The sequence below is a fragment of the Microcaecilia unicolor genome, chromosome 3, assembly GCF_901765095.1.
Source record: "Microcaecilia unicolor chromosome 3, aMicUni1.1, whole genome shotgun sequence".
Lineage (NCBI taxonomy): Eukaryota > Metazoa > Chordata > Amphibia > Gymnophiona > Siphonopidae > Microcaecilia > Microcaecilia unicolor.
Window position 1 is genome coordinate 175411747 of NC_044033.1, and position 23282 is coordinate 175435028.

At 43.4% G+C, this 23282-nt stretch overlaps 1 protein-coding gene across 3 annotated transcripts in view; it reads right to left on the reverse strand.

Annotated features, from left to right (window-relative positions):
* Positions 1 to 6926: 6926 nt before the first annotated feature.
* MBD6 (methyl-CpG binding domain protein 6) overlaps positions 6927 to 23282 on the reverse strand; it is a 96749-nt gene continuing 80393 nt past the window's right edge. For all 3 annotated transcript variants that reach the window (XM_030196618.1, XM_030196617.1, XM_030196619.1), the window contains 2 exons: positions 10661 to 10739; positions 6927 to 9249 (listed from right to left, as the gene is read on the reverse strand). In XM_030196618.1, the coding sequence (XP_030052478.1) occupies positions 9175 to 9249; positions 10661 to 10739 (154 nt within the window). In that variant the 3' untranslated portion in view covers positions 6927 to 9174. The remainder of the gene's footprint in view (positions 9250 to 10660; positions 10740 to 23282) is intronic.

A 23282-nucleotide genomic window follows, 5' to 3' on the forward strand; every position in this document is an offset into this window, starting at 1 on the left:
CCTCGGCACCGGGCTAGAGCTCGCCGGCGCCACAGTCAACGGCGCCGAGGGCGCAAGCACCCCCGGCGCCGGCACAGTCTGGCGCATCAGCCCTTCCAGGATCCCCGGAAGGATGGCTCGGAGGCACTCGTCCAGGCCCGCTGTCGGGAAAGACGGGGGGGCCGGTAGAGGCGTCAGTGCCGGAAGCTGCTCGGGTCCAGGAGACTGCACCGAAGTGCTGAGACCCTGACGCGGTGGTACCTCTACTACAGAGGGGGACCTCTCCTCTCGACGCTGACGCTTTCTCGGCGTCGACTCCTCTCCGGCGCCGGGGGCCGGATGCATCGATGGCGACCGATGACGGTGCTTCTTTGTTTTCTTGCGATGCCCGTCATCGGCGCTAGGTGGAACGGAGGAGGTCGATCCCCCTCGGCCTCGAGGGACCGGGTCCGACAGGGTTCGGTCCCGAGGGCCCTGGGTAGAGGGAGTGACCGGGGCCGATTGCCCACGCGGCCTCTCATCCCTGCCGTCACCGGAGGACTGGCGGTCCGACGGGACCTGTGCTCCTGGGGTCGATGCCATCGGTGCTGATTTTGTGGACATCGATACCGGTACCGAAGAACCGGCTGTCGATACCGATGCCGTCGAAGTCGACGTCGAGGGGCCGGCGCAAGTTCCAAAAAGACGGTCCCGAAGAACTTGCCTCGCTACTTGAGTCCGTTTCCGGAGACCAAGACACAAAGTACACGACTTGGTATCGTGCTCCGGCCCGAGGCACTGGAGGCACCAAGCGTGAGTGTCGGTCTGCGAGATAGGCCGGCTGCACTGACCACACTTCTTAAATCCACTCGGGACCTTCGAGGACATCGACGGAAAAATCGCGTTGGCGAAATCAAAGTCGTCGATGGTGGCGGTAAAATCACACCTCGAAAAGAAATTGACCGCGCGGCCACAAGGCCACAACACGACACCCCCGCTAAAGACGAGGGAAAATAAGTACAGCGCGTTCTTTCTTTTTTTTTTTTTTTTCAAGAAAAAACTAAAGATAAAACGCGGCAACGAAAAACAAACGAAGATTCGCAAACAACGCGATCCGGTTTCCGGGGCTGACAGAGAGAGAGACGAACACATCTCTCTCCAGGCGCGGAAAAGAAAAGACTGAGCGGGAACGGTCACGCACGGGCGGGAAGACGGCCGCGCATGCGCGTTGGGCGTGCCCTGCATGCGGGACCGCCCGCGAAGTTTTGTTCCGGTTGGTGGGGGCAGCCGTGGACGTCACCCAGTCGTGAGAACAAGCAGCCTGCTTGTCCTCGGAGAAACAGGTGGTACATTTTGAGGAAGAAAGGAGAAGTGTAGTTTCCTCAATAGTAACTTCAGTGATGCCTGATCTACACAGGGCTTGCTGATTAAAGTCTGACCCCTTGACCTATTACTGCACGTGAGGATGAGCACTGAAAGTACCCAGGAGCTCTACAGCACAGCTCACATGTAGAGGAGGAAACATTCCAGAAGATAGAGTTGGGATTCAAGCCTCATCATCCAACAGTGCTTTAAAACTGAAATATTTAGAAACCTGCATGCAGCCACCTCAGGGCAGAACGGCCTGGCAGTAAATGAAACACATTTGTATAAATAGCATGTGTAGCAGTGTTATAGGCACCTACATGAATAATGCTAATGATGTAGGCGCCTACAGTGGATAACATGCCTACAAAGTGTAGGCGCCTACATGGATAACGTGCGCTAACAATGTAGCTGAATACACTTTGTAGGTGCGTTATCCACTGTAGGCATCTACATAAATAACACGCGCTACCGATGTAGGAGCCTACACTTTTAAGGCACGCTAACCATGTAGGCACCTACAGTGGATATGCGCCTACACTTTGTAGGCGCCTACCCATTTAGTGCGCCTTAAAAAGTGTACGAGCCTACATCATTAGTGCGTGTTATTCATGTAGGCGCCTACAGTGGATAACATGCCTACAAAGTGTGGGCGCCTACACAGTCTAGACACCTTAAAAGTGTAGGTGCCTACATGAATAACGCACGCTGATGTAGGCACCTACACTTTTAAGGCGCGCTAACATTTTAGTGCGTCTGCAATTATGGTGCTTGAAGGGATTCTTGTCGGATATTGTCAGTCCTGCCATTGACCATAAAAGTGCTTTTGAATAACTACTTTGAACATATTGATGAGTACTCTAAAATAATAGGGAGTTTTGAGAAACAAGGTGAGGATATTCAAATCCTCTTATAACTCTCATCATTTCTATCACAGGCACAACATCCCAACCAAGACAGAGGACCATAGTGTGCAGTCCAAAACATACAACTAGACCACCAGCACCATGGGGAAACCATGGCAAGACAGAAGGGCACTTCCACATCTACCCAGATCCTGAATGAAAATCCTGCAGCTCAGTTCTAGGGAATCTTTAGAAACAAACAAACAAAAAAATCTTCAGCACTGTTTATTTCAGCCTGAGATAGCACGGAGGGAGGGGGGTCCTATAAACACACAAAGCTGCCCTGCGAGTCTGGCCCTGGTGACACAATGCTGATGCAACCTTCAGCCTGGAGTTGGTTCAGGAGTCAATAAACTCCTGAAGGCAAAGTTCTAACTCTGGGCTCTACAGCCGTTTGCTTAACCACCCATGTTATATAAGTGACTGGGCAATCCTGGGCTGTTTTGCACCACAGGTATGAAATGTGTTTCTTTAGAAGAATTAATGTTTAATTGTCATTTGGAGGGAATCAAATTATATCTTTGAGCACAACTGGTACATGTACCCAAACCATGAGAAAAGCCCATTTATATTGTGTAGGAAGGTTTTGAGGTACAGAAAAAAGTGTCTCTTATATAAATAATGTCATCTCCTCTGATGACATCTGATCTGGTCCGGTGTGCCTTTTAGAATGGAAGTGACATCTTTTCAAGCCTCTATTCATTTTATAGATTAAAAAATGAGTGCCAAAATCAAAACCATTTGAGCTTTACAAAGTAATACAGATGTAGAGGAAAAGAAACTCATCTGCTCTATAGATTCCACTTCCTGCAGCTCCCATGGCTCTGTTAAGTGCTGATACCCATACATAATAATAATAATAATAATAATAAAACTATACTGTATTTAACTACCACACTGCAGATCAAAGCAGTTTACAATCTAAACACAATATGAAAGAAAAGAATTCCAGTGTTAAGACAGTAAAATCAAGTACACCCTAGAGAACACAACAGAATAAAAAGGTTCAGGCTACATACATACCCACAAAGACACAGATCTGCTAATGCACCCCAGTCCTGCCCTGCAACACTGCTTTTATCCAGTATTGCAGCTCCTCCCCACCTCACACCCACATGAATCCTCTGCTAATGCACCTCAATCCTGCCCTGCTATTCCAGCACCCAGCCCTACACACAGTTCTATCTGTGCCCTTAAGCTGATTTGTTCTAAGAATATTTTAGTTATTGTAAATGAAGGACTAGGCATTGTGCACTTTAGATCTGGCAAAATCCTGATAACTGCCTTGAATTTCAGGCTTCATAATAAGCTCATTTTAGAAGCACCTACATGTGGAAACAGAGGCATTTACATTATGATGGAACCATTAGGCTGGCTCCTTGAAGCCATAGGTTTCAATTCTTTTATGTATGCTGATGATATCACCATTTACTTTTTGATATCCTAAACACTGTCTGGAAATCCTGGATCTGATGGAGGACTGGGCATCTACTTTTCATCTCAAACTGAACAGAGAAAAAACTAAATTCCTAATTATATCTAACCCTAGTAGCATACATGAGTATAACAGTTCCACCATCAATCAAACAATTTACCCGCTGGAGTCTAAGTTAAAAATATTAGGGGTCGTTATCAATCAATTCCTGACCTGTGAGGACCAAATGAACTCTGTGGTCACCAAAGCCTTCAAGACTCTCTCAAGATTAAAAATAATCAGACCATTCTTTCCAACAACCACTTTCCGTTCATTTGTTCAAACACTAGTTATATCACAAATAGATTATTGCAATGCTGTTTATTTAGGTAAAAGGAATATATAATAAAGAAATTACAAACAAGATCGGTTTACAAAGTTTCTAAATTTGACAGGGCATTCTCACTCCTTATTAAATTGTATTGATTTCCTATCAAAGCTAGGATCATCTTCAGTGCAAGGGACTATCTCATTCTACACTTCCCTAGATTAAAAATAAATAAATAAAAAAATCACATATAAATCTGCACTAACTAGAGATTTTTCGCATTTAGGGGTTCTTTAACTAAGGTGTGCTGAAAAATGGCCTGCAGTAGACGCGTGTTTTGGGCGCATGCAGAATCATTTTTCAGCACACCTGCAAAAAAAGCCTTTTTAAATTTTTGCTGAAAATGGACGTGCGGCAAAATGAAAATTGCCGCGCATCCATTTTGGATCTGAGACCTTACCGCCAGCCAGTAAAGTCTCACGCAGTAACCAGGTGGTAATGACCTACGTGCGTCAAATGCCACTTGGCATGCGCCCAATACACACATCCAAAAATAAAACATTATTTTTCAGACACACGTATTGGATGCACGCCAAAATGAAATGACCACAAAAGCTGAGCGGTAACTCCATTTTGGCATGCATTGGGCACACATAGGTGCTTGCACAGCTTAGTGAAAGGGCCCCTTAAGACACCAAATGGTGGAATTCTATTCCAAGTGAAGTTACACGTATCAGCAACAACCTGATTGTCCACAAATTCCTGAAGAATCCTTTTCAATTAAATGAATTGTTTTTGCAGCTGTCTTAATTGCAATGATTAATCCCTCCTCGTTTTCTATCAACCAAGTTTCTCTAATTTTCTGTTTACTATTTTGTTTTAATTTCTTACATTCTCATTTGTATGGAATATTACTAATGTAAGCCACATTGATCTGAATATTGGAATATATGTGTGTTGCAAGATGAGCACCTTCATGCATAGATGATGCTGCTTACATGTGCAAGGCCCCAAGTGATGCAGCTCTTTTTGCGATCATATTTTTTTCTGAAATAACTACTCTCGCTGTACATGCTGGAGAAACTGTGAACATCCTTGCCTGGGCATTATCCTCCAGATTCCATATATGATACACGCTGAGTAGCGTGCATTAAATTGTGCAAGTGGCCAATTCATGCACACTACTCAATTATTCAATGAGCCTATTATTGTTAATTGTCCAAGTTATGACCAATTATCAACGCTAATTGGCAATAATTACAATTTACATGCACATCTTTTTAGATGTATTCTAAAAAGAGACATAAGTAAATTCCAGCATGCATATTTATTTATTTATTACATTTGTACCCCGCGCTTTCCCACATACAGCAGGCTCAATGCGGCTTACATAGTAAAAGAAAACTCATTACAAAGGACATGTAAGAAGAATATTATAAACGGTGATAAACACAGTGGCAACAATGCCCAAGAATATATGAATTGGAATAGGGAAGGTAGACAAGGATAGGAAAGGTAAAATGGAAGGAGATTGGGAGGGATATGGTAAAAAGGATGGAGAAGAGAAGATTAGAGATTGAGTATAAGGGGATTTGAAAATAAGGTAACAGGTATAATTGGTGTCAGAGTCAGTGTCATCGTCAGAGCAGCAGTGTTGTAGGTGGACTGGTAGAATTAAGTTGGTCCATTAGAATAAGCTTGCTTGAAAAAAATGGGACTTTAACATTTTCCTGAATGGTAAATAGTTCTTAATTGCTCGGATGGGTCTTGGTAGAGCATTCCAAAGTTGACTACCCAAAAAGGAGAAACTTGTTGCATAGTAACAAAGGGGGTGTGGGCATGTTGGGGGAATCAATCAAATCTTCATCCCTGGTTACAGAATTTTGGGGAGCACACCTAGGTAAATCGGATGCACCTAGATCTTAGTCATCATCTAGCCCAGAATTCAGGACCCTGGACAGAAGTCAGTTAGGGGAGTATTTTCAAAGGCTCCTGACCTTGTTGGCTATGGCTTTGCTTCTGTCTCTGTGAGAAAAAGCTCTGCGAAGCAGACAAACTCAGGCATTGCACAGTAAAACTTGGATTGTGTGGATATAGGACTAGGAGGGTCTTTTACTAAGGCACGCTCACATTTTTGGCGTGCGCTAAATGTTAGCGACACCAGTGCATTCCTATGGGCGTCTCTAATATTTAGCATGCCCACAATTTTAGCACGGCTAAAATTGTGAGCATGCCTTAGTAAAAGATGCCCTAGATTATGTATTATCACATCTACAAAATTGGTGCCAAAATGAAATAACACCTAGGCATATTCTATAAAGTACTCCTAAATTTCAGCACGGTTTATAGAATACATCGAGCGCCTATCCATGTGAATTTTGTTTCGGGCAGTTACTAGGTTAACTGGTTCAAGGCTGACCGTGCCTGTTGCAAGTCCCTATTATCCACTGTATATTTTCAGTGACCCTGGTAGCTAGGGATTCCCATATGTGTTACTATTGTTGTCCTGCTTGTCCTCAGAGAAAGCAAAGTTACTTACCTGTAGCAGGCGCTCTCGGAGGACAGGAGGGCACACATTACCACATCCCTTCCACTGTACTGTTGGGTTCCACATACTTACATCAGGCGGGAAGATCCTCAAGCATGAACGGTGTGGAGCTTCCAAAGGCTTCAGAAAACCCTAGAACGCTAGGAAACGTCAGTGCAGGGCTCCGCTGGATGACGTTACCCATATGTGGTAATGTGTGTCCTGCTGTCCTCAAAGAACACCTGCTACAGGTGAGTAACTTCGTTTTCATCAGGTGGAAGTGGATAATCCTAAGAAATCTTTACCAGATGCCAGAATAATAATGTAGCAACACATACAAACAGCACAAAACATTTAGATTTTTTAAACACATTTTAATACTTGGTACAAAACAAAACAAAACCTCTCCCACTGCCCCCCCCCCCCAAAAAAAAAAGAAATAGTAACTTAAAATCTAAACTTTCAAAATATTTTCATCTGTTAAATTAAGTTTAATCCCATATAAAAAGACTACAATTCACAAGGTTTCAATTTGTGATTTTTTTTCCAAAAAATCCCCCCAAATGCTCAATGGTGACTTATTATACATGACCGCAAAATGGCAATAAAAGATTTTGTCTTGGAGGTGTAAAGAAGGCATCTACCTATACAACATTTACAAGAATTTTAAATTGCATAATTTTTCATAATTCTATTTACATATTGACATGCGCACACACAAAAAAGAAGCTGAAATTAGTCTTGTGTGGGAATTTTGGTTTTCAGTGATTGATCTGTAGTGTATATACAGTTATAGATCTAAATGCATTTAATTGATTTTTTTTTTTATTCACGTGAAAAAAAAAAGTGGTGTGAAAAACAGTTTCTAGAGCTGCCACTAGGAGCTTCCATCGATTTCATTTGTAAGTGCTGACCTCCTTAAACCCTTTCCTTCCTTGTGATGTCTCTTACTAGAGCCTTTAAGAGAGAACTGCCACAAAGTTGTTTTATGGAAACAGTCATTAAAAAAACAAAAGACAGAAAGAAAGAAAAAAAAATTACCACTTAGCCTGGAAGTTCATGATTTCGGAAACAGAAGGTTTTGTTTTATTTCTCCTTTTGTGTCTGTGGGAGATATGTGCATCTGGCCCTATCTATAATTAGTACCTGTTAAGTCCCCGTGCTGCTATTAAAAAACATACTAAAGCCATTCCCACTCCGACAGCAATGCAGCACAGTTGCAGGATCTGTGTGCCTTCTGCCTGGCTAGAAGTACAGAATCAGACTTTTAGAGCACACTGGTTCCAAAATCACAGCTTAAAATAAAAGGCCCCACAATGTCATATGTGGGCTGGCGCTCAGAAAGCGGCTTCCTTCTAAAACAAAATCAGACCAGCTGCGGGGTTTTTTTTGTTTGTTTCTTTAAAGACCACCCCTAGTACACGTTTTGTGTTGGTTTGTTCTTCAGGGTTCTTAAAATAAAATAGGAGGTATGACAACTGGCATACTGAAACAGAATCACAGCTTTTTCTGAAAGAGGCTGCAGCTGAATTCCCCCCCCCCCCACCCCCCCGTGCCAACCAAGCTCAACTCTGCCATTCAGAAAGCATGCCTCGAGCCTCTACTGAACTCTGGTTACTGCAGCTCTTGGCTCTTATGATGGCTGCCATTTATTCTGGTGCATCTGAATAAGATGATCTAATGCTGGGTTTTGCCCCAGTGCATGCATGGCGTTGACCTCCTTAAGAAAAGCTGAACTATAACTCCATACATTTACTGGGGGCAAACCCTACACTGCATGAGCCTATTCAGGCTGACCCCAATTGAAGGAACAAGATGGAGTTTTCCTTTTTACCAATTCTTACATGTAGAACTCCTGTAGCCCCGTTAACAGCTATAGAAAAAACTGTATTTTAGGTAAACCAGGCAATCTTTTATTGAATCAGTGCTACAATTATCTGAAGATGATATACTTGAGCTTTCAGATCACACAGGCCCCTTCCCCATCTGAAGGAACAATGTAGTCCTGAAACTTCATGCACATCCTCTACAGATATGGTAAACAAAGGAGGGGGGGAGCGGTTGTAACAAAGTAGGTTTTCTGTACCTGTTACTCTCCGGGGAACTGGGGTGGGGGTGGGGGAGGGATGTGTTTGCTCGGCCTCGTTTCAAAATGGAAGTCCATGCTGAAAGTGGAGGCAGCCAAGACTGTGTGCACTCAGGGCTGAATAAAAAGGGAAGAGAAAATGTAGCTTGCTGGAACTGAACATCTTAACAGTAGTCTAATCCACTGTATTAAATGGGAAGGGGGAGCTTTCATATGTTTAAGTTATATAACTTTAAAATTCAAATAAATTATAAAATTCTGTTTACAACAAAATAAAGAGCTTTCCCCACACTCAACTTGAACAAAAAATTCAGGTGTGGGGTGCATATTGTTTCCTGCATCAGTCAAAAAGTGGAAAACACTCTCTGGAATAAAGCCCCCCATATTTCCATGATGTCACTGTAGTGATAGGCTGGTACGCTTTCTCTCTCTGGCTCCCAAATGCACCAGCAGAAGAACTCTTCCTCCAATCTATCCCTGCCATATCAGGGATGTGTCCAAAAATGAGACAGACTATAAAAATAAAAGTGCCTTGATTGGGAGAAGAGCTGAGGGGAAGCACTGACAGAAGGGGCTCATCAGGATGTAGTGCTATGAAAGAAGTCGACGTCTCTTATTTTTTGCCGGCCTACCCGGTCTCTGCAGACGTGTGATCGAACGATCTGTCTAAAGGAGAGAAAGACAAGAAAGGAAATTGTTTAAGAACACAAACAGACCCTCTAAAACAAAATCTTGCACAAATCAGCAGGTAATGGATACATTGCAAAGCCTCTCTGTGAGAGCAAACATAGCATCCAGCACCATTCAAGAATGTCTAACACCACAGAGGATACTGTACAGTAGACAAGCTGGAGATAAAAGTGAGGTCTACGAGATGTGTGAGGGAACCCGGACACAGAATCTTTACATGCCTATGCAAGGACATTTTCAACAGGTAAAGGCATTTACATAGTGAGAAATACCCCAGCTACCACAGAGACTAGCCAATTGTGCTACTGGTAAGCAAAGTTTTTTTTAGTACAAGCACAACAATGCACAGTGCAATGTCAAGGGGGAAGGCAAGGAGGAAACAGTACACAGACAGGGGCTGTGATTTTCACCACTGACTGTGAGGTATATTTTCAAAACACCTAGACTTACAAAGTTACGTGGAGGGGCATTTTCAATATGACGTCTAAGTCCAACTTTGGATGTTTTGAGCAAAACGTCCAAAATCCAAATAGGAAATAAGGTCATTTTCGAAAAAAGAAAAACGTCTTTTTTTCGAAAATACTGTTTTCAACAAGGCTTTGTGCTTTGGACGCTACACTACTCCAGTGTAGTGCTCCACTACTACTGCAAGCTGCTCTAACAGACCTGACTTTAACATCTGAGGCTGTCATAGAGGCTGATGACATATTTTTATTCACATTTTTGTGGGGTGGGGGTCACCCCAATTGCCTCCAGTGGTCATCTGGTCATTTAGGGCACCTTTTTATGCCTTATTCATTCTGAAAACAGGTCTAGACCAAAATGTCTTGGTTTTAGTCCTGAACGTTTTTGTTTTGTTCCATTATTGCTGTAAAACATCCAGGTGTCAGGCACATCATAATCCCACACTGACAAACACCCCCAACATGCCCCCTCGTGATTTGGACACACTGCAGACGAACTGCATAGATAAACGTCTGCAAAATAGGTTTCAAAAATAACAATTTGGACGTTTTGAGAAGAAAAACGTCCAAATGGTGCTTTATAACACTTTTCGATGTTTTTCTCTTTCAAAAATGAGCCCCGTTAGTAACTTATGGAACTTTGTAAGTCTAAGTGCTTTGAAAATGAGCCCCCCGTGTCTGGCTGAGGCAATACCATGGGCTTTATTATTGTTTTTTTTAAATCCTGTATGGGCACATAAAATAACTCACTCTTGCGTCACTTCAGTTACAAGTTACTGTGCGTTACAGTAGAGTACCTTTAAATCTGAGAGGTTCACCTCCATGCTCTGGGCAATGGAATATGAGATAAGCTCAGCATCACCATTGGGGCTGACAGAAAATGGTGAGCACAGAAGTAGAGATAAATACTAATTCCTACTTACATTTGTGACAACAACACTGGGGCCCATGCCACCCCACTTTGATGCCATTCCGTCCAGCCTAGTGCTCATTCTTGACGTGCTGGAAAAACAGTTAAAAAAAAATTAGATCAAAACCAATAAGCTGCTTACCTTTACTTTGCAGAAAAAAATACCCCTCATAAGACCTTCCCGTACTACATCAGACCAAAGATCCATTGAGCCCAGTGTCCTGCTTCCAACGGTAGCCAATCCAGATTACAAATACTCAGCAGGATCCCAAGAACAGATCAATTCCTTATGGCTCAAATCCAGAGATTACTACTACTACTACTATTTAGCATTTCTATAGCGCTACAAGGCGTACGCAGCGCTGCACAAACACAGAAGAAAGACAATCCCTGCTCAAAGAGCTTACAATCTAATAGACAAAAAATAAATAAAGTAAGCAAATCAAATCAATTAATGTGAACGGGAAGGAAGAGAGGAGGGTAGGTGGAGGCGAGTGGTTACGAGTCAAAAGCAATGTTAAAGAGGTGGGCTTTCAGTCTAGATTTAAAGGTGGCCAAGGATGGGGCAAGACGTAGGGGCTCAGGAAGTTTATTCCAGGCGTAGGGTGCAGCGAGACAGAAGGCGCGAAGTCTGGAGTTGGCAGTAGATAAGCTGTGACTCTCCCAAATCTACCCAGCTAATAATGTTTTCCTTAGTATCCTCAACAGATCAATCCAGGATTTTGGTTTGTGTCCATCATCTGGCAGGTGGAGACAGGACTGTAAGTTCTACCCAACAGGGCACTCTGCAGCTTCCACAGATCAGTATTTCTCTATAAGGTGGAAGATGATGCTTCATGTAGTTGCCCCTGGACTGCTTGGTTGAGACTGACTCCCGAAGCAGTATTTTCACTGTTCTTCTGTAGAGCAGGAAAAAGGAGACGTTCTGTTTTGTTTTTTAAGGACTGAACCCAGTGGTGTGTGATGTTTGGTCCCTCCTCCCCCCCAATCAGTGACTCCTTGGAAGAATGGTCAAGGGTCTGCCAGTTAAAATTTAATGAGAAGTGCAGAGTGATGTACCAGATAGGAGGGGAGAGATTGGTAAGCTCAACTCAGGACAGGGACCTTGGGGTGGTGTCTGAGGATCTTAAGGCGATGAAACAATGCAACAAGGTGGTGGCTGTGGCCAGAAGGATGCTAGGCTGCATAGAGAGGGGTATAACCAGAAGAAAGGAGGTGTTCATGTCCCTGTACAAGTCACTGGTGAGGCCCCACTTGGAGTACTGTTTTCAGTTTTGGAGGCCATATCTTGCTAAATATTTGAAAAGATTGGAAACGGTTCAAAGAAAAGCAACAAAAATTGTATGCTGTTTGCATTGCAAGACGTATGAAGAGAGACTCGATGACCTGAACATGCATACCCTACAAGAAAGGAGAACCAGAGGTGATTTGATACAGACGTTTAAATATTTGAAAAGTACTAGTCCGCAAACAAACCTTTTCCAGAAAAAGTGATAGAACTAGAGGACATAAATTGAGGTTGAAGGGAGGCTGACTCAGGAATAATGTCAGGAAATATTTTTTCACCGAGAGGGTGGTGGATACTTGGAATGCCCTCCAGTGGCAGGTGGTGATGAAAACCGTAACAGAATTAAAAAATGTGTGTGATAAACATATAGGAATCCTGTTTAGAAGGAATTGATCCAAAGAAGCTTAGTGGAGACTAGGTGGCAACACTGGTAATTGGGAAGCAAAGCCAGTTATGGGCAGCCTTCTACGATCGGTGCCCAAATCGTGGCTGGATAGATTTGGATGGGCCAGAATGGAGCTTTTCAAGGTCTTCGATAATAACTTCAAAAGTTTTAGAACAATGCCAGTGCCAAGCAGACGTCTACGGTCTATGCCCTGAAAATAACAATGAACAAATCAAAATCAGGTATACATATCTTGTTGTTTATCTTCTCAGGCAGACTGGATGTACCGTACAGGTTTTTATCTACCATCATCTACTACGTTACTATGTTGTTATGTTATTGGGGGTTGGGTCCCATTGGTGAGTACTTGTTCTTCTGCCTTCAGTTTGGCCATTCATTGCTCCCTATTTGAACCACTCTGCTGTTCTCCATAAGGAGAAACCTTCTTCCCTTGATGCTCCTGTTTGCTATGGCCACACCAGCTGAACCAGCTTGGGACCCTGGGGAGACAAAGCTCTTTCAGCAGTCTCGGCTTTGTAGTCTCCACAGAAAGCACTGAAACGGAGCCAGTTTGCTTTCCTGTGCTCATGCCCTGACTTTAGATTGTCCGTCTTCTGTTCAGCTGCTGTTACTCTCTGCTGATGTTGTTCAGCATCTAAGGAAAAAGGGGAGGGGGAGAGGAGATGGACTCTATCTATTTCCACTTCTTTCTCTCTGGATTCTGTCCTGCTCCTTCAGGCATATTATAAAAAAAAAAAACAACAGAATCCTCAAGATTTGCCTTCTACCTCTAGAGACCTTTGGGAAGTACTGGGGACTAAACTAAGGAAGTTGAACCACCTACAGCACGTGGATTCAGAGTCTCTGTATTTGGCTGTGCCTTCTGAAGTAGCTCCTTCCATAATTTCCAGGACCTCATGTCTGAAGGATTCACTGGAGGAAGGTGAAATTGCAGCGGAGGACAGTGATGATCCCATAGTGGTGAAACCGTTTCATAAAGATGTGGTCCCCTTCTTAGTAACTATGTCCTTGGAAGTCCAAAGTAGAGCTGTACCAAATAGCATATTTTACTAGTCAGCCAAATACAAATAATAAAAAATATTATTCAGCTGAATACAAATACCAAATACAAATAATGGACATTGACATATAACATAAATAATAAAAGAAATAAAATGAAATCAGAGATGAAGTGTTTATTTCAGCAGGATTTAGCACAGTAGAGCACTGGTTTATTCGTATTCAAATTTAAATCATTATTTGGTCAAATATGAATAACGTATTCGGGGCCCAATCAAATTGAATACAAATATTCAGTACAGCCCTAGTCCTCAGTATTTCTTCTCTGTCAGACTCAGTTCCTTCCTCAGGGGATCCTATTATGGCAAGTATCAAAAAGATGCCCAAAGCCTTTCCCATCCATCTGGCTACACAAGAATTGATCTCAGCACAATGGGATTCTCCTGATGTGAGGTTCTGCTTCTGCCGTGCCACGGCTAAGCTTTACTCCTTGGTTCCTGAGGAGGACGACGAAAAGTTGGTATAGCCTAAGGTGGATGCCCTAGTGACAGCAGTCACAAAGAAGACTACGGTTCCAGTGGAAGAAAAAGATACAACATTTACGAATCTTCAGGATTTCCAAATGGAGTCATGCTACAAACTATCAAGCCATTTGTGATGTGTACATCACCAGGGCCTATCTATGCTGAAATCAACAAGCCAATATTTTGACCCAAGATTCTGGCCTTTGGTGTACTACTACTACTACTATTTAGCATTTCTATAGCGCTACAAGGCGTATGCAGCGCTGCACAAACATAGAAGAAAGACAGTCCCTGCTCAGAGCGCTTACAATCTAATAGACAAAAAAAAAAGTAAGCAAATCAAATCAATTAATGTGAACGGGAAGGAAGAGAGGAGGGTAGGTGGAGGTGAGTGGTTACAAGTGGTTACGAGTCAAAAGCAATGTTAAAGAGGTGGGCTTTCAGTCTAGATTTAAAGGTGGCCAAGGATGGGGCAAGACATAGGGGCTCAGGAACTTTATTCCAGGCGTAGGGTGCAGCGAGACAGAAGGCGCGAAGTCTGGAGTTGGCAGTAGTGGAGAAGGGAACAGATAAGAAGGATTTATCCATGGAGCGGAGTGCACGGGAAGGGGTGTAGGGAAGGACGAGTGTGGAGAGATACTGGGGAGCACCAGAGTGAGTACATTTATAGGTTAGTAGAAGAAGTTTGAACAAGATGCGAAAACGGATAGGGAGCCAGTGAAGGGTCTTGAGGAGAGGGGTAGTATGAGTAAAGCGACCCTGGCGGAAGACGAGACGGGCAGCAGAGTTTTGAACCGACTGGAGGGGGGAGAGATGACTAAGTGGGAGACCAGCAAGAAGCAGATTGCAGTAGTCTAAACGAGAGGTGACAAGGGTGTGGATGAGGGTTTTGGTAGAGTGCTCGGAAAGAAAGGGGCGGATTTTACGGATGTTGTAAAGAAAGAAACGACAGGTCTTGGCAATCTGCTGGATATGAGCAGAGAAGGAGAGAGAAGAGTCAAAGATGACCCCAAGGTTTCGAGCTGAGGAGACAGGGAGAATGAGAGAGCCATCAACAGAAATAGAAAACGGGGGGAGCGGGGAGGTGGGTTTGGGGGGGAAAATGAGAAGCTCGGTTTTGGTCATATTTAATTTCAGGTGGCGTTGAGACATCCAGACAGCAATGTCAGACAAGCACGCTGAAACTTTGGTTTGGATGCAAGGTGAGATATCAGGGGTAGAAAGGTAGATTTGGGAGTCATCAGCATAGAGATGGTAGGAAAAGCCATGGGATGAGATTAATGAACCAAGGGAAGAAGTGTAGATAGAAAAGAGGAGGGGACCAAGAACAGAACCCTGAGGTACGCCGACAGGCAGAGGGATAGAAGTAGAAGAGGATCCACCAGAGTGAACACTAAAGGTGTGGAGGGAGAGGTAGGAAGAAAACCAGGAAAGGACAGAGCCCTGGAATCCAAGTTAGGACAGGGTATCGAGAAGTATGCTGTGATCGACAGTGTCAAAAGCAGCGGAAAGATCAAGAAGAATGAGGATGGAATATTGACCTCTGGATTTAGCCAGTAATAGGTCATTGGAGACTTTAGTAAGCGCAGTTTCGGTTGAGTGGAGAGGGCGAAAACCAGATTCTAGTGGGTCAAGAATAGCATGTGAGGAGAGAAAATCAAGGCAGCGGCGGTGAACAGCACGCTCAAGTAATTTGGAGAGAAAAGGAAGGAGGGAGATGGGTCGGTAATTAGAGGGACAAGTAGGGTCGAGTGAAGGCTTCTTAAGGAGAGGTGTGACCACAGCATGTTTAAAGGCAGCAGGGACAGTCGCAGTGGAAAGTGAGAGGTTGAGAATGTGACAGATAAAAGGAATAAGAGCAGGAGAGATGGCATTAAGAAGGTGGGTGGGAATGGGATCAGAGGAACAGGTGGTACATTTTGAGGAAGAAAGGAGAAGTGTAGTTTCCTCAATAGTAACTTCAGGAAAGGAGGAAAGGGAATGAGGGGAAGGAGAGAGAGGGGAACGGACTAGTGGAGGGAGAGGTGGTGAGGTAGAGAAAGCAAGGTTTATCTTTTGAACCTTGTTGTGAAATTCCAGTGGAAGAAAAAGATACAACATTTACGAATCTTCAGGATTGCAAAATGGAGTCATCGCTACAAACTATCAAGCCATTTGTGATGTGTACATCACCAGGGCCTATCTATGCTGGAATCAACAAGCCAATATTTTGACCCAAGATTCTGGCCTTCGGTCTCCTTTGGAATTTGTGAGACTAGAAGTAGGATTAGCCTATTTATCAATTGCTCTTTATGATCACATTTGAGCTTTGGCTACAGAGATGGCCTTGGTGGTGTCATCCAAGCAGATTTTGTGGACCAGGCATTTGGTTGCAGATGCAGCATCTAAATTTAGTCTTAGCAAACTGCCCTTTAAGGGAAAGCTGTTTAGTAAGGATCTGGGGAAATTAGTGAAGGATCTCGGAGATCCTCAGGCTCAGTGACTTCCTAAAGACAAGCCTATATCTGGCTCTAGGTCCTCTTTGACCTGTTCACATTTTGGGAATGCAAAATGTTAAAGGCCAGGTCACTCAGGCTCCTTTCAGCATATCCATGGTCAACCAAGACAAACTTTTTTTCAGAGTGACAGGAGGAGGTCAGGGCAGACCCTCTAAAGCATCTCAACCCTCCCAACAAAGGGGTCCAGGTCCATTTTCCCGGAACCCTCATAGGCAGGTGTTTGGCCTTATTTCTCAAGGAATGGACCTGGAGAACCTCCAACCAAGGGAAATAAGAAGTGATATGGAAATAAGAAGTGATAAGGGAGCGTTGCAAAGTAGAGTTTTCCCACCCTCTTACAGATGTTTTTCTTAGAATCCTCTTGCAAGGTTCCCCTCCAAGTGTCAGGCAGTAAAATCCCCCTTGCAGACTTAGGAGCTGTTTTCCAGTTCCCAGAAGGGATTGGAAGCAGAGAAGAAATTCCGTCTTCTTTGTGGTCCCCAACAAAGGGAGCAGTTTTGGTCTCATACTTGATCTCAAGCCAGTAAATTGTGTACTCTGAGTGAAATAGAGACTCTTCCATTGGTGATAGCTTTCATTCGATTAGGAAAACTTTCTCACTTCTCTAGACCTCAAGGAAGCTTATTTTCATATCCTGATTTAGCTACATCATCAATGTTTTCTCAAGTTTGTAGTGCTGGGTCAACGTTTTCAATTTTGAACAATGCCTTTCGCGTTTGCAGATCAGCAATGTGGTCCTCGCTTCACAGTTTCATCAAGTATTACCGATTGGACATAGTACCTAGACAGGAGGCTTCCTTTGGGAAAGAGAGAGTATCTCAATCCCTCCCAATATGAGAACGGCTTTGATACATTCTACAAGTCCTGGACTAGTCTGTTAGGGATGCTAAGGAAGTATAAATTAAGTCTCACCTGCTAATTTTCTTCCTTTTAGTCCCAACAGATCAGTCCAGCTTCCTGCCCGATATTTTGTGAAGATTTAGCGGAATTTGGCTCCTGTATGTTCAGTTTTTCAAGTAGTTCTTCTTACAGTATTTTACCACATAGAAAGGTGACAATTGTTTCTTCTTATTTTTGAAAGGATAAAGAAGGAAGTATAATAGTATACATTCACTAACTTTTCACTGCTTTTTAATCAAAGTACTGATCTATGGGAGCTGCATGGTGCCTTATAGGGATAGGGCAGAGCTTACAAGTTCTGTATTCTCTATCTCCACCTGCTGGTTGATGGACAGAAATCCACAAGTCCTGGATTGGTCTATTGAGTCTAAAGATATGGGGATGAGATTTGATATACTACCTTTCTGTGGTTACAATCAAAGCAGTTTACATAGTAGTATATATATATAATGGAGGGTTAAGAGGCTCATCCAGAGTTACAAGGAGTTGCAGTGGGAATCAAACCCAGTTCCCTTGGTTCTCAGGCCGTAGTACTAATCATTAGGCTATTCCTCCATTCCAAGGAATGAAAACAGAAAGAAAACTGGCAGATAAGAGTTAACTTCTCCTCACTGACTTTTCTTCTAGGAACCTGTTCAAACCTTTTCTAAGCTCAGCTACACTAACTGTTTTTACCATATCCTCCAGAAAAACTCTAGAACTTAATTGTGGATTCAGTGAAAAAAATATTTTATCTGACTTGTTTTAAATGTGCCACTTACTATCTTCAGCCAGAGACTACTACTACTTATTTCTAAAGCGCTACTAGACGTACGCAACGCTGTACACTTGAACATGAAGAGACAGTCCCTGCTCAACAGACCTTACAATCTAATTAGGACAGACAGACAGAACAAACAAGAGATAAGGGAATTTTAAAGTGAGGATGATAAAATAAGGGTTCTGAACAAAGTGAATAAGGGTTACGAGTTAAAAGCAGCATCAAAAAGGTGGGCTTTTAGCTTAGACTTGAAGACGGCCAGAGATGGAGCTCAGGAAGTCTATTCCAGGCATATGGTGCAGCAAGATAAAAGGAACAGAGTCTGGAGTTAGAAGTGGAGGAGAAGGGTGCAGACAAGAGAGATTTACCTAGTGAACGGAGTTCCCGGGGAGGAATGTAGGGAGAGATGAGAGTGGAGAGGTACTGAGGAGCTGCAGAGTGAATGCACTTATAGGTCAATAAGAGAAGTTTGAACTGTATGCAGAAACGGATAGGAAGCCAGTGAAGTGATTTGAGGAGAGGGCTAATATGAGCATAACGACACTGGCGGAATATTAGTCATGCAGCAGAATTTTGAACAGATTGAAGAGGAGAGAGATGGCTAAGTGGGAGACCTGTAAGAAGCAAGTTGCAATAATCTAAACGAGAAGGGATAAGAGTGTGGATGAGGGTTCTGGTAGTGTGCTCAGAAAGGAAAGGGCGAAGAGTGCACGCATTTCATTTTAATACATACAAGAGAACTCCTAATGATCTCAGTGGTGACTCTTTTCACATAGGACCTCAGTCCTATGGCTTGCAGGCATAATTATCGGTCAATGTACTTCTTTAGTATCTTTACATTGACCGATGACGATGTCGGCGAGTCACAGGACTGAGATCTAAAAGAGTAAATAAATGATTCGCATTTACCTGTTTCCCTCCACTCATGATTTTACAGTCCTCTAACATATCTCTCCTCAGCCTTCTATTATCCAAGCTGAAGCCCGTAACCTATACAACCTTTCCTTATATCCCTTTTATCATTTTGATCCCCCATTCTCTGCACCTTTTGTAATTCCACTGTACCTCTTTTGTGTGATGGCGACCAGCCATCACACAAAATGTTCAAGGTGCAGTCACATTTTACAGCGATACTGAAGTATTATGATATTCTTTGTTCTATTTTCTATTCCTTTCCTAACAATTCCTAATATTCCATATAAAGATTTTGATTGGGCCTTTCTGAGCACATGCCAGCAGCCCTTCTTTGCTCTACTCACCCACTTCCCTCCTCAGTATATCCCACAGCTGTAAGTGGGTTCATTGTAAGGAGGCACATTTGTATGGCTGACCATGTAGCTTTTCTTCATGCTGTCACGACATACTGAGCAGACAATTTCAACATATTATCCACAATGATGTCTATATCCTTTTCCCCGAGTACTGACTCCTAATGTGGACCCTAGCATCATTTGGATTATTCTTTCCTAGCTGCATCATTTTGCACTTGTCCGCATTGATTTCCATTTGCCATATGGATGCCTGGTCTCCCAGTCTCAAGGTCCTTCTACAATTTCTCACAAGTTGCTTGTGATTTAATAACTTTGAATAATTTTGTGTTGTCTGCAAATTTGATCACCTCACTCATTGTTTGCATTTCCAAATCATGTATAAGATATGTTAAAGCATTAGTCCTAGTACAGATCCCTGGGGCATTCTATTAGTGAACCAATACACAATATATATATATGAAGAGCTTCTGGAATCAGAAAATCCAATAACAAAACAAAAAATCCCAGACAAATTTTAAAAGGTCTAAAACATTTAAAACCCTATCAACCAGACTGAGCAGGGCTTATCTTAAATATGGGAGGAAAAAGTCTCAGAACCTACCTGCGCCTTAATTGACAGGCTCAGGTATAATGGGTAAAGTCACCTCAGTGGCTGAAAAAAAAAACCTCCCAATTTTTAAATCCAGTGCCAATATTGTTCCAAAGTATAATAAATAAATCCAGTTCATTCCAAAGGACAGATCCTTCTTCTTCTGCTGTCACAAATGCAGTCAGTGCAAAACAATTTTCAAATTTCAATTGCCGTCAACTGGCACAATTCAAAGTAATAGCGAAGTCACACATCTGTATGGAGTCTATATACATTCTGAAGACCAGCAAAGTGGCCCCACCAGATATGGTCCTGTAAACCCTAATGCAGCTACTGTGAAATGCTGGCCACCGTCAGTGGGACCTCTTCGCCATCTGGATTGGCATACACGTATCGGTTCTATTTACAGGTGGTGATGCTCACACCTTGGTAGGATGCATGGTAGCAGTGGGAAAAGTAGTGGTGTAGCCACAAGGGGGCCTCGGGACCCTGAGCCACCTCAGGCCCCCTCCAAAACTGTGGCACCGTGGAATGGCTGGCAGAAATGCCCAAACCCTGCCAACCGAAAAAGTCTGCTGCCCAAGCCTCCACTCCCACCCCCGTGCTGCCTGAGCATCAAGGAAGTCTGCAACACCAGCACTTCCACACCATGCTCAGCAATATGAACTGAATATGTGTGGGAATACTGACTTCCGCGCTGCTCAGGCAGCAGGCTTTTTCAACTGGCGGGGGCTTGAGCTCCCTGCCTGTGTGCGGGGGCGAAGTGCTGGCAGATGAAAGGAAATGTGTGATCACCACCCCTAGCCACCTCCCCCCATAGACTTCTGCCTATGCCCCTGGGAAAGGAGGGAGTAGTTTCAGACGGCCTAATACATCGACTTGGATTTCCCATCTTAGAAGGGGAATCCATTTTGATGTGAAAAAATTCTAAACATTGGCATTTAATCCTGGCCTGCAACACACATAAATGCCTTCTTGAAGAGCAGGTGTAAAGGCTGAAAATGGCCACTCCCAAATCTCCCCCAAGATATCTTTACCCCCTAAACTCCCAAGGCAAAAATCCCCCCCAGCCGTACATATCCCCCCAACCTCCTCTGCGGCAAGAACACCACCTCCCAAGCCCCCCCCCCCCACACCCTTTCCCCAACTCCTGGATCCTTAGTCCTTGCCTTACCAGAGTCCCTGGTATCCAGCGGGAGACTAGCAATGCCCACTCAACTCCTGTTTCTTTGGTTTTCAGTTCCAAAATGGCCACCACGACCCCTAGCAGTAATCTCATGGTATTACCACTAGGAGTCAGCCTGTCTTATTAACTAAAATATTTAACAACCTGAGCCTAGCGGAAGTATCTACTGGGGGGTTGCGGTGGCCACTGCAGAAATAGGAGCCATTCGAGCGGGAGCAAGTGGGCATTTGGGTATTGCCACTGCCCCCACTAGACACCAGGGGCCCCAGTAAGGCCAGAGATGGAGGTTGGAGGTGTTTTTCTTGCTACAGAGGGTTCAGAAGGGGTGATTGGAGAGGGGAATTGGTTTTCCTGTCTGGGGCTAAGTGAGCAGTGATTCTGAAAAGCTGCACCCACACATATGTGGGGAGCATTTACATGATTTTTTTTCTGCTATATGCAATTTTTAAAAATCCACTTATTTCACATCATCTGAATGTAATCAATAGAAATAATTTGCATGTAGAGAGAGACATACGTGCACAGTACTTCACCTATTTATATAAGAGCCTCTAGTGAAATACTATGGGATTTCTCCATTTCCCAACCTGGATGTATGAATTCCCCTCTCCATCTACTATCTAAAATCTGCCTCCATATCAGCTGGCTCACCTTCAGCCAGATACGTATTGGCGAGGCAAGACTTCTTTTGGCTAAATCCATGTCGATTCTGTTCCCATTAAACTATGTCTATATATGTGTTCAGTATTTTTTTTTCTTTATAATAGTTCCAATAATTTTGCCTAGCACTAACTCTTTTTAAAATACTGGCATTACAATAATCAGCCTCGAATCATTATTCCATAAACAATTTCAGTGACCAATTACACATTACTAACAGATCTACAATTTCATTTTTGAGTTATTTCAAAATTATGGGGTTACATATCAAAATAGTGGTTATTTCAAATGCCCCTGTGTATAAAGAATGTTAAGAAAGTAGGCTCCCCCCCCACCAAGGCAAAGCAGTTCTAAAACAAGGGGTCATGATATGAGTTGGCATGAGATAAATTGAGGAGCAAAATGAAATGTTTCTTCCCTATAAGGATGGTGATGCACAGAAGCACCCCTTGGTGAGGTGGTTAGAACAGAGACAGTATCAGAATTCTGGAGTCTGAGAGAAGCACAGAGGATCATTGGCAACGGAAGGGAAGCAAGGGAGTAAAATTGGATACTGGGTAGGGTCTGCAGAAGGGGGGAAAGGAAATATAGAGGTGATGGGCCTGGAGGTCTTTTTATGTGCCATGATAAATTGTATTTATTTACTGGAATTTATTAACCGCCTTTATGGAAAATTGAACAATGTGAGGATCCAAGAAGGCGACCGAGCAGGAAGCAGGAGTGGAACGCTCTGCTTGAGCTTTATTCCTTACTCTCTTTTTGATACTACGAGCATGCCAAAGAGAAAGGGTAAGCCGAAGGGACCGTCCCTCTCTAGGCTGGAGACCCACTCTTTGAGCCAAACTTCTATTTCTGCTTTTTTGGTTTCTACACCGACGGGCGTTTCTGCTGCCAGGGCGGGGAAGAGCCCCGGCTTGGAGAGCGAAACTTCGCTCAGCCCGCTAGGACCTATAGCTCCCCCACCGCCACAAGTAGACGGGGCCGGATTACCGAGTGAAGGTATAGACTCGAAGGGACGGCAGACCCCGTCGAAAAAGATGGCAGAAGATCTGACCTCGCTGGGGGACATCCAGATTTCGCCAGGATTGGCGTTAGGAGAAACAACAATGAGGGGGACCCGGAACGGTAGTCTCAAGGAGGAAGCCTCGTTGTGTGCGATGGCGATTCAGCCCCTGGCGAAACCCCAGGAAATATCCCTGGACTCTATTTGGACGGCTCTTGAAGCCCTACTTAAGGTCTGTACTTCCTTTATTTCGGTTTCATTGAATAATTCTAGACAAGTAAAAGACCTTAAAGGAAAAGTTGAAGTGATTTCTGCTAAACAAGTTGCAATGGAAACTGATATAGTGAAAACTCAAGCACAGCAATCTCAAATAGCAGGAGATTGTTTGATTATCCACAGAAAACTTGAAAATCTAGAAAATTCTTCAAGAAATTTAAATTTGCGTTTATTAAATTTTCCTCAAACACAATATATGTCTGCTAGAGAGCTGTTTAACAAACTTTTGAAGGAGACTTTCAAATATCCAGAGGACTCTTTGCCTCCACTGCAAA